The 14,929-nt window shown below is 33.9% G+C and overlaps 2 protein-coding genes across 6 annotated transcripts; both read left to right on the forward strand.

The window, feature by feature from the left end:
• Positions 1-333: 333 nt before the first annotated feature.
• On the forward strand, positions 334-6,307 carry LOC133294657 (senescence-associated protein AAF, chloroplastic). 5 transcript variants are annotated; one of them, XM_061493367.1, is made up of 13 exons: positions 334-451; positions 1,712-2,104; positions 2,352-2,450; positions 2,834-2,907; positions 3,341-3,417; positions 3,529-3,600; positions 4,260-4,328; positions 4,520-4,566; positions 4,643-4,772; positions 4,885-4,953; positions 5,042-5,145; positions 5,802-5,877; positions 5,977-6,307. In XM_061493367.1, exons 2-13 carry the CDS (start codon positions 1,773-1,775, stop codon positions 6,148-6,150), a joined length of 1,323 nt encoding a protein of 440 aa, XP_061349351.1. In that variant the 5' UTR covers positions 334-451; positions 1,712-1,772; the 3' UTR covers positions 6,151-6,307. The 5 variants fall into 5 exon arrangements, with proteins under 5 accessions (XP_061349351.1, XP_061349352.1, XP_061349355.1 ...); XM_061493368.1 differs by having other exon boundaries at positions 4,520-4,557; positions 4,655-4,772; XM_061493369.1 differs by having other exon boundaries at positions 358-451; positions 1,838-2,104.
• A 5,081-nt stretch (positions 6,308-11,388) lies between these two features.
• On the forward strand, positions 11,389-14,929 carry LOC133294659 (myosin-binding protein 3-like). The gene is made up of 4 exons (XM_061493373.1): positions 11,389-12,679; positions 12,787-13,086; positions 13,270-13,398; positions 13,536-14,929. Exons 1-4 carry the CDS (start codon positions 11,389-11,391, stop codon positions 14,927-14,929), a joined length of 3,114 nt encoding a protein of 1,037 aa, XP_061349357.1.

The following is a 14,929-nucleotide window of genomic DNA, read 5'->3' on the forward strand; positions in this document are numbered from 1 at the left end:
AAATAATAATCCAAAAATATAAACTTGCAACTGGAATAATCTTGGACAATATTAAGAAAAAATAAACTCGCCGAATTTTATCAAAGTAAATCAAAGGTGACCTGCGATCCTACATCACTTGATTAATTTAGTTACTTTCTCTGTAACTTACAATGACGTGGAGTGCATCATAGTCCTCATCCACTTCACTCCAAATCTATGCCCATTACTCAAATTCCCAGTTTTTGTTAGTTGTTGGCATTCAAAGGGCCACACCCTCACCTTGTGGTTCTCAATTCTCCTCTCAATTATATCTGTCTTTTATCCATTCTTTTAATCTATAGTCTCTATCAATATCTATATATTTGCACCTTTAGCCCCTCTAATTCCTAGTTCCTCTACCTCTCCACTCTTGTTCTCCTTGCCTTAAAAATAAAAATAAACATAATAAAAGGTTTCTTTTGTTCCACAGGTCAGTAGTTGCTGGGTTCTCTCGCACTTGCTTCTTTTTCCCTTGCTTTAAGGAATGTTTGAGCTTTTTTCTTAAATGGGTATTGTCATTTACTGTTTTTCATTGGGATGTACTGCACAGTTCTTGTTCTATGTTTTTAAATTTGTAACTGCATCATATGTTATTGTTCATGAGGACAAGTGCGATGCTGGTGGAAAGTTTTTTTTTTTTTGAATGATCTATCAAATTTCGATGTAGTATGTTCCTCCTGCAGCAATTGTTGGGTATGTGAATTTTGAGTGAACTTGGTTGTCAAACCAGATATTCATATTTCTAAAAATTGGCAAAATTAACTGCATTTATAATTTTTAACTTCAAACTTGAAATCGTTATAATCACATCGGTATTGATACGGCTCAATATTTACTTCTAGTTATTGAAAATGGATTAACAGCATCTTGATCTGCTACATGGTTTTACAAATCAGTTGACCATCCGATTTTTTATAAAAAATTGAGCCCAACTAAGTAAGTGTTTAGTACCAAGTATTTCAAGCATTTGAGTTATCTTCCTGCATATAAATTTTCAAACATCTGAATAATGGAAATAGTGATCAAAAACTGGGGTAGTGACCTGAATTTGCTTTGAAATAAGAAGATGATTGATTTATGGGGAATGTGGAGAAGCTAATTAAGCTGTACCACTTCATTAAATAGATATTCTTTTCAAGAAAAGATTGGATTAGGTTGGGTATAAGGTGCAGAGTATTGCATAAATGCTGAATATTATCAGATATCTGAAATAACACAACCCAGAAGCAGATTTGCAGAGATTACATAACAATACCCTAAGAAGCATGTTTACTCTTTAGTACCTTTTTTTGGAGCTTGAATGTCCAAATTAGTTGCGTTGTAATTTCTATAAATAATTCTCTACAAAATGATACATAACTTCACCAATACTCTAATCTGTCCGTCTTATGTGTAACACTATATGCATCAAACTGTTTATCTATACCTATCATGATTTTTATCAGGAAAAAAAAAATTATACATGTCATGATTCGTATTGAGGATTTCTGATTCTTTTGTATTTTTTTTTTTTCTCAATCAATCCTGAAATTGTATTTTTCATAACACAATTCATTCTTGTATTCCTTTTCTTATAATATACCTGTTGTTGAATGGAACTTGTGGTTGTAAAAGTACTCAGATTGTAAAACCCACTACTTCTATGTAGATTCTATGTCTTTATTCCCTTTTTGTTGTTTTACTTCTACAGAATTGAGATATTTCAAGTGCAATGAAAGCCAGGCCTATCTAATTCTTTACTTGATCTTCTGATGGCACTTACTGCAAACAAAGTTTCAAACGGTCCTTTTGTGACTAACAGAAAAGCTCTTTGTAGATCACATGAAAAACATTATTTTTCCATGTCAACAAAGATCAACAGAATACAGCCATCAAGACATGGACTGGAACATGGATATCTGAACCATAGATGGCTCCACGCAGAGAGACCAACCTTACTCAATGACCGGTTTTGCCCCAACAATGGAAAACCAGTTAGTTTAATCTCCAAGAAATCTTCTATCTCATGCAAATCAACAGGAGCAAATAATACCGAAGAGAAAGAATGTGTTACCACTTATGGTGACGTTTCTGATTTAACTAGGTGAGAAAATTAAAATATAGATGATTAACCACCAACCATATAAAATTCATCCATTCTTTTTCAATTTTTCTGCTGTTTCCTATGTCTGAACAAGTAGACCTTAATTATTGCCTTTCAGTTGCCAATTTTTTTGTACATCAAACTAGCATTTATCTTTCTTATCCTTTTGATGATGGCATGTAAACTTATCACAATTAAATATTTGAGGATTCAAACTTACGGATTAGAGATCCTTTCATATGTACAGAATACATACCAAAGATGAGAAAAATGATCACATTCATTCAGTTCATGGCTTGGCTGAAGCTTGTAGATTCGTTTGTAATGATGCAAAGTTTCTCTCACGGTACTGCCAGTAACCTGGTTTTGGTCTTATACTAATAATACTGTTTCTGTTTGAAATGTGCATCCATTACTCACTACTGTTCATCTGCCCACTTTTTTAAGGATATGTTAAGAAATATATAAACTGGCAAAGAATTCTTTAATTGGAGAATCCTTTGGTAATCACTACCAAATAAATTACTCAATAAACCATGTTTTAACTTCTCCAGATATTTTAGTAATCATGACATGAGGAATTGCATAGCTGACTTAAATATATTGTCTGTTCTTTTCACGTAATTGTATATTGTAAACTATTAAATATCTTTCATTTGAGAAATAACAGTAAGGAATAAAATAGTGTTCTGATGCGTGGAAATAACTGTTAATTATTTGTTTCCTCAGTGGCATAATGAGGCTGGATGCCCGTGCACGCCAAGATGTTGCTTTTCTTGGAACAGAAATTCTCAAACTTGATGGTTAGCTAATTTACCTTGTTTAAATAATGTGCTATTGTACTTTTAACTTTACATCAGCTATTTCATCCAACGAAGTAATTGTTTTTGTTAGAAGTAATAATTGTTCAAATATATGCCATAGTATCAAACAAAAAGAAAGGAAATAGCATGTGTATCAAACAATCATCTTCAGTTTGAGAAGAGATTAGTTTCTTGCGTATCAAAGGGTTATTTTTGGAGCATCTGGGGAATATTGAAATGCTGATAAGATTATATAAATCCATTATGGTGATTACTTAGTGTAATTCTCCTTTTTCTGCATTTGTTGAACTTTCCTTCCTTTTACTTCCTTCTTATGAAGGGAAGGGTTAAAGAGCTGCACCTTTGTAGATGATTTTATTCATATGTTCCCACTTGTATGATCATCTTACACTTTTTCTATTTTGCTGCATAGCTCGGGCAAGAGAGGATACTGAGAAAATTGACCGTGATGTTAAGGAAAAAGCTAAGCGCCTTAATCGCATTGCTGCTGTCTGTAACTTATCATCTAGAATCTTCAAATTTGTTGGTTGAAGATGAAAGAGCACACATTGGTCGTATAATGCTAATTTTTTTGTTATATTTTTAATATATGGTCTGCAGATCTTGAAGGATAAAGCTCAGTCCAGATTGAAAAGTGTTGCTGATGAGCATTGGAGTGACGGGGCCTTAGAGGTAAATCTGTTAATCTCTCAGTTTTTATCCGCAAGATGATATACTAGGTTAGTTAGGTTTAAAATTATACTGAATCTACTGATAACATTTGCATTTTGTGATATTTGTCTTCTGTATTTTGCTCATATCATTATCACTATTTATGTACTCACAACTTATTGGTTATCATGTAGAGTCGACTGCTGAAATACAAAAGAATTTTTTTTTACAAACTAGCTTAAAATTAGACCTTCTGGTTTTTTTTTCTTCCATTGAAGATTAATATTTTTATTTAACCAAGAACTAGACTCATTGGTGGACATAAATAAAAAGGGTAAGCTAACTGTTCTGCTATTTGGGACCATTATAAAAATAGTCAAGAAACGCAGTTTGGTTTGGTATACCTAATTTAGTTTTGGTTTTTTAGCTCCCCTGTTCCGTTCATCTGTATCATATGTCTGATTGGATTTTTTCCCTTATGAATTGTTTTTGTTCTTATAGATTTTTCCTATGTATTCCTATCCCATGTAGATCTATATATGGAGTGTGAGGTTCTTTTGCAAGTTTGTATCATGAGAAACAATTTAAAATGCATATGAATAGCCAGAAAATACAAGAATCCTTTTCACCTAACCCGTGAACTATAAAGCTGATTTTTTATGTACCCTTTGTACTGTCAGGCTGATTTACGCCTTGCTGACTTCCGTGCTAAGCAACGTGCAATGGAAGACGCCCTTATGGCTTTGGAGGTGATATTTTATACTCTGCAAGTGTTAATTGTGGAACTTTTCTTTTATTTAAACAGTTTATTAACCCTGGCAGCAGGCATTATTCAGCTTATAATAAATCTGCTACATTACCTATTTCAAAATATCATGCCCATTATTTTGTTTTAAGCTCCAAAGGAAGAAATTCACTTTCTATTATGTAAATATTGCAGTTCATCAAAAACATCCATGACATGATGGTGAGCAAGACGTATAACATGTAAGTCAAGTAACTTCAAATGCTTGCTTATATGTATAATAAGCTCTAAATTGTTTCTTATGATGTTGGGGTGCAGTCCTCTTCTCAGATATAAAGGCTCTCTTTCAGAAAATAATGTAAGAGGTCGTATAACGCTTGAAAAGAATGGAAAAACCACTAATTTTTTTCCTGGGGATGTGACCACAGAACGGATTACTGCTCTTCAGGTCCTTCTTCTTTTCTGTTTTTGTTTCCTTCTGTTTATTTGTATAACAGTCCCCCTAAGTCAATTGAATAAGGAAACATATCTATCATATTGTAAGATTTTTAGGTTTACAGGAAGCTTACTGGAGTATGGCATCAGCACTTTCTGAAGCAGATGGAATTGATTACACTGATCCTGAAGAGGTTTGATTATCCGTTAAGTTTTCTATCTGTCTGATCCTAGTCACTATTTAAGTATTGATATTACATACTTTTTTTCTACTGGGAGCAGCTTGAGTTGTTGATCACAACTCTTATAGACCTTGATGCAATGGATGGTAAACAAAGTGTATCTTTGTTGGCAGAGTGTTCTAGTTCCCCTGATGTCAGTACTCGGTAAGCTTCCAGTGATACTACCATCTTTCAGATAATCCGGTTGCATTCTGTATTCAAAGTGCATAGTTAAAAGTGGAAAGCCATATTTTTCTTTAAATCAAAATCTTTTCTGTTAAAATTTCTGGCAATAATATAACTAGCAGGAAAGGTATTTTGTTACTGCTATGAACCATGAAGAGCATACCATGGTTGGCTTCCTGGTTTGAATTTGTATTAGCTTCATGTTTTGAATTTGTATTAGACATATTTTCATCATTGTCACAAGTTACAACATTCTCAAATACTGAAAGATCGAATTTCCCTGACATTTAAGTTATGCAATATTGAATTAGTTAATGATGTAATGATAAAAAAGAGTTTAGTTAATCATACAAAGCTTTCGCTGTATACTTCTAAAGAAATATATGGTAAATACAAGGAAAGAGACCACTAGGGGCCCAAAAATAAAACTGTTGAGATATATAGTCCCACAGGCTTTGGGCACTCCCACCCTTTGAGCTAGCTTTTGGGGTGGTGACCTCAAGGTTCTTTAAAAAAACTACTAAATAAATAACAAGCACGAATCAACCCTAATCCATACATTATTATACTTTTCTCCCCCTTTGTTTATTTTTGTTTTCTGTGTTGTTTGTGTGTCCACGGGTGCATGTGTCTAGACGAGCTGTAGCCAATGCACTGGCCGCAGCACCATCCATGTGGACTCTTGGAAATGCAGGGATGGGAGCATTACAGGTGGGGGATCATAGTTTAGCTTGAGAAGAACTTTTGACAGGTGATATAGTTTCATTTTTTTCCCTTTGGCAAAGTTGATGTCTTTGGTTCATGTTGCAGAGACTGGCAGAAGATAGCAACCCAGCTATTGCTATTGCAGCATCCAAAGCTATTTATGAACTGAAAAAACAATGGGAAATAAAGGAGGGGGATAGCTGGAGGTTTATGATGGATGAAAACACCATGGAAGAAAAACAAAGTAAAGAATCTGATAATGAAGAAGATATCAAATGAGAAATATTTGAAACTTTTCACTGTACAGTATAGATGCCTCCCGAGGATTCTAACTAGTATAGGATTAACCCACATGATAACTAGAAAGTGACTATTGCTAGTGTGTAACATGCCATTATGTTGGTTATATGCATCTTAAAATGCTTAGCTTTCCTCATTTATACATAGATGCATATCAGTAATAATGCTTGGTTTGTATGTAAGAGCGTTCCATACTACATATATTGCTCAACTGCTGTGCTTTTATCTGATACAGCACTGAAGTTGGGCTAGCATACTTTTTTGTATGTTGTCCTAGCATATTTGATGGAAACACCTGGCTTGTGGGTGGTAGTATCAGTGTTGTTTGAGCATTTCATATGTTGCGTGATTTGAATATTATTAGACAATGATTGTGGCATAGTACGTGGTTGAAATAGTTGACAGGAATTTGTGAATGACTTGAGAAATTCCTAGCCGCCTAATTTATTTATGAGTTAGTATATTCATATTATTATTATTATTATTATTTACTATCAGTTTACTACCATTCTAATTACCTTTAGATCAAATTTTTCAGCAAAATATGGGCTGAAAAGAGAGAAAAAAAATTGTTGAAAAGTTTGATCCAATGATAATTAGGGTGGCAATGGATTGGTAGTAGAAAAAATGGTAGCATGAATATCCTACCTCTTTATTTATTTACAAATCAAATCAAGTGTGATGAATCAAATTTCCTAAAAGCTTAAGTTGATAAGAGAAAATGCATTTTATATTACATTTTCATTCACAGTTAAAGTTTCATCATCGATTTATATTTTATCTCTAATATGATTCCTCATGCAATAGTTATTTGGATTTGGATTTAAATAAAGATAATGTACAGGTCCATCTATTTTGTATTCAAAAATTTAGCTTTTATTTTTATTAGAGTTATAGAGGTGGGCAAGGATCGAACTTGTCATAAAGGCAAGATTTATGAATGACTTGAGTGATTATTCAGCAGCTCAATTTTATGTCTAAGATTTACCATCACTAACTATGAAAATAAGAAATTACAATTATGGTATTTAGAAAAATATAAATCAAATTCTAATTTATTACAAATTCAATGAGGGAACACGAGAAATAAAGATAAATCAAGATATTTTTTTTTGGCTTATGTGTTTTACAACATCTTTGGCACAAAAATGCAAAAAATCTAGAAGATTGAACGTATATATATTAAGAAATATTTAATCATAGACAACAATTATCACACTTTACTGACTGCTGCAAGTGCCATTAGTTGAAGGGGTGCCTCGAAAGTTATAACCAACCATTTTGGCTGATAGTGTAACTATGATATCAGGTTTAATTTTGAAAAATGGTCATACAATAGCCACGAAAACGTAAGATCGAATCTCTTAAACAAATATGTGTAGCCTAAAAAACATTTCAAACATGGAAATAAAATGCAAAAAATACCTTTAAGTTACTCTTTGGGCTATTAGTTGAAAGCCCACAAGAACATTTGGACCACAAAATTATACAATCGTAAGTCTCTAACGGTAATTATTTATTTGACTATGATTTTTTTTTTTTTTTTTTTTTTGAGATATTTCAATTAGTTCATCGTTTCACAATTAGTTTGATTCGGAGCGTGTCTTAAAATTAAGACTTTAAACTCTTCTCAATTTTTTTTTTTGAGATATTCGAATCAATTTATTACTAATTATTCCAATCGGTTTATTTTTTAGAGTCACTAAATTCATCTCAACCTCGAGGGAGATGCTTTAGGTATATGTGGGGTAGCCATTGTTCTTTAATTAACAAAATCCTAATGATAGTTTCCGACTTTCCGGTTAGTGAACGTGGTTTAATGCCGTCTTCACTATCTTTAATTTCATAATTAATGTATCAGTTGGTAAGATTTGATTTGATTATTTCATTAACGATCCCTTTGCTTCTTAAATCCAGGAAATAACTTTTTTAAAAGCCAAAGAAAGCTGAGACCTGAAAAGCAAAAGCTGGTGGGAAGACCGTGATCCCACATTACATTATTTCCAATCTTTATTCACAAAAAAGCCCTTAAATCACTATCACAATGTCTCAATTCCTTCCCTCCTTTCAACTCACTTTTTCTTTCTAATTTAGCCTTTTCATCATGCCAGCCACTGTTGACACCCTTGTTCCATCATTCCAGCCCCTTCACTTTAAAATTTTCAATAGCAGAATCCCAAGTCACCCATGATTCCTTATGATGTTTTCTACATAATAGATATGTAAGTATAAAACTTCTGATTAGAAAGTTTTATGTATATCTATTACTGAAAAAGGAAGTGCCTGGCTGAATAATTTGAATGTTAGGGACCATGCACTTTAACAGTAAATAACTAAATCAAAACTTCAATGAATATGTAGACACTTCATTAAACCAATGATAGCAATGTGACCAGTGCATATATTTGTTAGAAAATTATATTGAATAATGAACCTTAGAAGTTTATGCCATTGCTAAGAGCGTATGTCTATTAGTACTAATGTAGGTGGGCCTAAGTAACATTTCACTATGTAATATGTATGACCAAATGGATGGTGGTGGGGACCATCTTGCGCGTGGAGTGGTCCAAAGTCCAAACCAAATTCATGGAACAACAAGGTCTGTCTTTAGTTTGTTTAGTGTTTCTTTTTTCTTTTTCTTTTTTGGGTCACATTCTTTTTTTCTTTTCTTTTTTAGATTTTTGCTGTGATTTGGTTGTGTATTGAACCAGGGTGCTTATTACCGAAAATAATTACATGCGTGGATCTTATGTGAGGAGTGAAAGAAAAAATATTCTCCAAAAATTCTCAGTATGTATTTACAAGTTGTTCTGCAAAGAAATATAACTATTTTTGTCTTTCCCAACGTTGGATAATCAAATAAAAGGAAAATTAATTAAATACATAGTTCAAGCTTCAGACATTTTTAAGAGAAAATCTTGTTTTTACCTAAATTTATTTTGGTTGTTTGTACTTAAATTTTAATATTATTGTTGTTGTTGTTAATGCTGTTGGCATTTTCTTTAGCAAAATAATTATATTTTCTTACATATACTTGTCACTCTCTGATGTATCTCAAGTGTATTGCAATTGCACATCCATACTAAATATGCATGCACTTCCCCAAAGCTTGCATTCATTTTGAACACAAATGAGAATACAATATGCTGCGACGGATCATAGTCGGGTTGCCCTTAAAACAACCACAGATAAATCTATAATTAATACTCTTTAACCTATAGGTAATTAGAGGAAAATATTTTTTAACCTCTTTTTTTCAATGCAATCTTTATTAGGGGTGTTTATCAACCGATCGAAAAAAATTGATAATCGAAAAATAAAAAATAAAAAATCGAAGAAAGAAAACCCATATATTTTAATTGGATTAGATCGGTTTTCGGTTTGTTTGGTGAAAACCGATCCAATGTATTATGTATTTATTATTTTCGAAAGATTGTGACTTGAAATCTTGTTGATTTGTAGACTTGGAATCTTGGATGTTATTGATAGCAAACTATCTTGTTTTAGTTTTTAATTGTCTATTAATCTATTTTAACTCTTCATGAGTTTTAAGACTTATTTTAGTTTGAAGACTTGATTTTTATAGTGGTTTGTAAATTTGAATGACTTTATTTTGGTATAGCTAATAATTTGTAAGACTAAAATTTTAGGCTTTTCGTTATCCAATTTATTTATTTTTAGGTTTTTCGAAAAATCGAAAACTGATTCAATCTAAACCAAATAAAATTAGATTGAATTAGATTTAAAAAAAAATTCAAACCGAATAAATGATTAAATGATCAAACTGAAGAGATTGGATCAGATAATTTTTGCTTCAAAATCGATCCAATTCAGATTGCGAACACCCTTACTCTTTATTATTAGATAGATTTTATGTGGATCTTTGGGCTAAAGCACCTTTCTATGATTGTTAACCAAAAGAATTGTCCAGTTAAAGTTGATTGAATATGTTTTTCCAAACTAATGCAGTCAAACACGTCACTAATAAGTACTAGTCCCGTCAATGATCCTTATATCATGTTAGTGCCACATAGGTAGTCTCATCATCGTAAAATTTTGAAAGGTCATAACTTTTGACTCCGGTATCCAAATCAGGTGGGGTTTTTTTTATTTCACATAACTTTTCGAGATCTACGCAATGAAACATCATTTGAAATATTTATCTCCCACAAGCATAGTTCGAATTTGCAACAATAGTTTCACAATCAAAAGAGCGTTTAAACTCAGAAGCTCCTAAGTTCTTTCCAAACCAATATCATGAGCTACAGGACGTGCCATCGATTTCTTGGCCTAGTTTTCCCACGGTTAACCTTTAAGGCAATGATTTTTTCAGTAACAAGATCAGTACTTTTGGGCTTTCCTTAAAAAGAAACGTTGTTATCCGTTGGTGCGTCTGCGCGTTGATGGAGAGGAAACCACTGCCATTATTTGTTATTATTGGATAGTTAAAAAATAAGAAAAGGAATTAAATAACATCATTCACATAGATAAAACATGTCAATCAATGGTATGTGTTGTAGGTCATGGTGTTGGTTCGAAAAGAACTAGGGAGCTTCTGGATTTAAATGTTCTTGTGATTGTGGTATCATTGTTACAAATTTGAACTATGTTTGTGGGAGATAAAATACATCAAATGAGATTTCATTGCGTAGATCTCGAAAAATTATGTGAAATACAAAAAATCATCTGATTTAGATACCCGAATCAAAATTTATAATTTTTCGAAGTTTTACAATAATTGAATTGCTTACGTGGCGCAAATATGACATCAGTCTCGTCAGTGCCATATTTGATTGGATTAATTTGAAAAAAATTATCTAATTAATTTTTACTGAATAATTTTTTTACCCAATAGTCTTACAAGGGTGTTGATTTTATCTAGGAATTTTAGTATAACTCAAACATAAAATTTACTCAATAATAAAGAATGCTGGCATAATTATTAATGGTGCAAAATCCTGATACAGTGACTGAATCACTTGCACGCTTTTCAGACTCTGCTCCTCTTGCCAAGTAATCAGCCTTTGCTGTTCTGCAAAACTTGAGAAACATACCCTTTTCTTCTGAATCTGTTTTGTATTCTTTTTTGTACTCTTGACTCTTGAGCTCCTTCCTCTATCTCTTCCCCTCCCTCTCTCCCAATCTCTCTTACACTTTCCCACTGTAACACAACACATCCACACAAGAATAACATAGTTTTGGAAAGTGGAAACATCAATGGCTGCTAACAAGTTTGCAACCATGTTGCATAGAAACACCAACAAAATCATCGTGATCCTAGTGTATGCATTTCTTGAATGGGTCTTGATTGTCCTCCTTCTTCTAAACTCTTTGTTCAGTTATCTCATCACAAAATTTGCCAAATGGGTTGGCCTTCAACCACCATGCCTCTGGTGTTCAAGAGTTGATCACGCCCTGCAGCCCGGAAACAGCACAAGTTTGCACAGAGATCTTGTATGTGAGACTCATGCAGCTGAGATTTCCAAGCTTGGTTACTGCTCAAATCATCAAAGACTAGCGGAAACACACAGCATGTGTGAGGATTGCTTGTCCTCTCGGCCAAATCATCATGAAAACTCCTTTGGAACGAGACATAGAATTGCTTTCATTTCATGGGTGAGTCATGACAAACATGAAAATGGTGAGAGTATAAACAAGTGTTCTTGCTGCAATGAGAGCTTGAGCAGCCAGTTTTACCCTCCATATTTGCTACTAAAGCCTTCTTGGAACGATGGGAATTACACAAGCAAAGGGTCCATGATTGTAGAAGCAATAGATGATGAAAAAGAAGGTGATAAAGGCCTTGAGTTTGAGAGAAACAATGGAGAAGTTCATGACGATGATGATGATGATGATGAAGGGGTAGCAGATGAGCATCAGATACTTTCTGATATTGAAAGTTTTATCCTCAGAGAGGTGGCGGAGGATCGTTCAAGTTCTGTTTCAAACTTGCATTCTGATGAAAAGGATGCAGAGAAAGATGAGAAAGAAGATGATCTTACCATTACAGAGATGGATCCAAGTGGTGCTGACAATTTTATTCGTCAATTCTCTGATACTTACACTATGCAGGGTTCATTCTGGGAAGATAGATCACTTGAAGTCATCAATATGCACTTTGAGAATTATGAAAATTGTAATACCCACCGCTTGATACCTGTCAAGTTAATTGATTCCATTACCTCTTTGAATTCTGAGTCGTGCAAATTGAATGATGATCTGGAGGATATGGAGCAAAAGACTCAGACTTTTGCTTCTGAGTCACCAATTGAAGTAAAATCAAGTATCTTAGAAGGAGCAGCATTACTCACAATGGATGAGAATGCAGAGAAAACAAGCATGAGAGGAGAACTTGAAAGCTTGGAAAGTTCTATAGCATTGGAAGAGTTAAAACAGAATTCAGTAGTTGAAGTACATCCACAAAGGATAACTGCTGAAGAAGTTCAAACTTCGTTGAATGATGACAACAGTGTTGAAGCAGCCGCAGAAGAAGAAGATAATACACAAGGTACAAGAAAGTGCTTGATTTGTAGAATTTCTGGATCTTTATCTATTCACACTTGTGTTGTTCACGTTTCCTATTTGTTTTTTTGTTTTTGTTTTTATTAATGTCAGCACTTGAAAACAAAAGCCATAGTATGCTTCTGTTGAATGATCGTATTACATATTGTCTTGACTACAAAAAATCACAAGTTTTTGGTCATGCAGTTGATGATCTACCTCGATCTCAAGAACCGGTCTGCTCATATGAATGCACACAAGAAGATGAATCTTCATCAAGTGATGATGATGCTGAAGTTCAAAATGCCTTTGATGAATTTATTGCTCAGAATAATCTAAGTAAGTCTCAAAGTTTATCCAACGATGACAACAGTATAGAAGCAGCCATGGAAGAATCAGAAAATACACCAAGAGGTACAAAGAAGTACATGAATTATAAGAATTAACATTATCCTTATGCAAGGGTGTTGTTTCATGTCTCTAGTTGGCTAGTACATTATTTGTGACCGCATATGTAGATAAATTAGCTTGGTTTGGCACACTTTACTTGAGAGATTATGTCTTACACATTTATGATTTGAGCATATGCTCACCCAGTTAATCTGCTTCCATCTAAAGAACCAGCCAGCTCATGTCAATGCATATCAGAAGATCAATCTTCGGCAAGTGAGGATGATACTGAAGTTCCCAATGCCTTTGATGAATTCATTGCCCAGAATAATCTCTGTAAGTTTGACATCCAGTACCTTATTCTTTTCTTTTTGTTTTAACTTCTCTAATTGTAAAGAACTTGATTATAGAAGAGATGCAAATGTTTTCTTTATTCAATACCAGTAAACTCTAATTGAACTTCAACAATGCAGGTCCAGATAAAACAGGAGCAAATGATAACGAGTATGCTGAAATGATTGAGAAAACAATATCTGTTGAGAAAAATCATGAAGAAACAAGCCACCAATCATCCAAGTGCTCAGAGTCATGTGAAGTAGAAGAAGATAAACTTCCCGAAACTCCTAGTTCTGTAGATGGCTTGCATTATCTGCATAGGAAATTGATGCTATTTGAGAAAAGAGAATCAGGAACAGAAGACTCTGGGGATGGTAGTGTTGCAAGTGAGGTAGAATATGGTGATCCAGTATTAACAATTGACCGGCTAAAAACAGCTTTGAAAGCCGAACGAAGGGCTCTAAGTGCTACATATCAAGAATTAGAAGAAGAGAGAAGTGCCTCTGCAGTAGCTGCAAACCAAACAATGGCAATGATTACAAGGCTGCAGGAAGAAAAGGCAGCAATGCAGATGGAAGCATTGCAATACCAGAGGATGATGGAAGAACAATCAGAGTATGATCAGGAAGCTTTACAGCTTTTGAATGAGTTAATGATGAAAAGAGAGAAAGAGAAGCAAGAACTTGAGAAGGAATTGGAAGAGTATAGGCAGAAGGTTATGGATTATGAAGCAAAAGAGAAATTAAGGGTGTTGAGAAGAATGAAAGATGTAAATGCAAGAAGTAGAGACTCTTCTTCTTCTTCTTGCAGCAATACCGATGAGTTATCCATTGATCTTAACCGCGAAGCAAGGGATGAAGATAATACAAATGCTGATGCTGTTTCTAATTTGGAGGAGATGGCATTGGACTGTGTAAAGCATGTAAGTGCTCTTGATAATTCATTGGCAGAATTTGAGGAAGAGAGGGCTTCAATTCTTGATCAGCTCAAAGCATTAGAGGAAAAGATTATTAGTTTGGGAGACAATGAGGAATTACTTGATGACATTAAACTGATTGAACATTCATCAACATATGGTGACAAAGACTTGAATGAGAACTGCAATTTTAGCAATCCAGATGATAACAAGTATTGTAATGGGATCTCAGATGATAAACACTCTCCAAGAAGAACAATGGGTTCCTTGGCAAAGAGGCTCCTACCATATTTAGATGCAGCTGATGATGAGACTGAGGAAGCATATACATTTGACAAACAATTGGAAACTGAATCAGTTGATATTGAAAACTTAGTTCCTATACTTGAAATGGATAGCATGAAGGTATCCATTGAAGAGGAGGTTGATCGTGTTTATGAGAGGCTACAAGCTCTTGAAACAGATAGGGAGTTTCTTCAGCACTGTGTGGGATCCATGCAGAATGGAGATAAAGAAGGGGATCTACTTCAAGATATCTTGCAACATCTTCGTGATCTTAAGGCTGTGGAACACCGCCTTAAGAACTTGGATACACCTCCTAATGGTTCAGTGTAA

Source organism: Gastrolobium bilobum, unplaced genomic scaffold (genome assembly GCF_033153095.1).
Source record: "Gastrolobium bilobum isolate Gb01-03AN ecotype WA unplaced genomic scaffold, APGP_CSIRO_Gbil_v1 utg12135, whole genome shotgun sequence".
NCBI classification, from domain to species: Eukaryota; Viridiplantae; Streptophyta; class Magnoliopsida; order Fabales; family Fabaceae; genus Gastrolobium; species Gastrolobium bilobum.

Bases quoted from the DNA above. Each gene is read 5' to 3' on its own strand.
- LOC133294657 (XM_061493367.1), top strand. From the start codon at position 1,773: ATGGCACTTACTGCAAACAAAGTTTCAAACGGTCCTTTTGTGACTAAC. The intron at 3,418-3,528 runs GTCTGTAACTTA...TATGGTCTGCAG, and splicing joins GCCTTAATCGCATTGCTGCT to ATCTTGAAGGATAAAGCTCA. The intron at 5,878-5,976 runs GTGGGGGATCAT...TTCATGTTGCAG, and splicing joins CAGGGATGGGAGCATTACAG to AGACTGGCAGAAGATAGCAA.
- LOC133294659 (XM_061493373.1), top strand. From the start codon at position 11,389: ATGGCTGCTAACAAGTTTGCAACCATGTTGCATAGAAACACCAACAAA. The intron at 12,680-12,786 runs GTACAAGAAAGT...TATTAATGTCAG, and splicing joins AGAAGAAGATAATACACAAG to CACTTGAAAACAAAAGCCAT. The intron at 13,087-13,269 runs GTACAAAGAAGT...ATGCTCACCCAG, and splicing joins ATCAGAAAATACACCAAGAG to TTAATCTGCTTCCATCTAAA.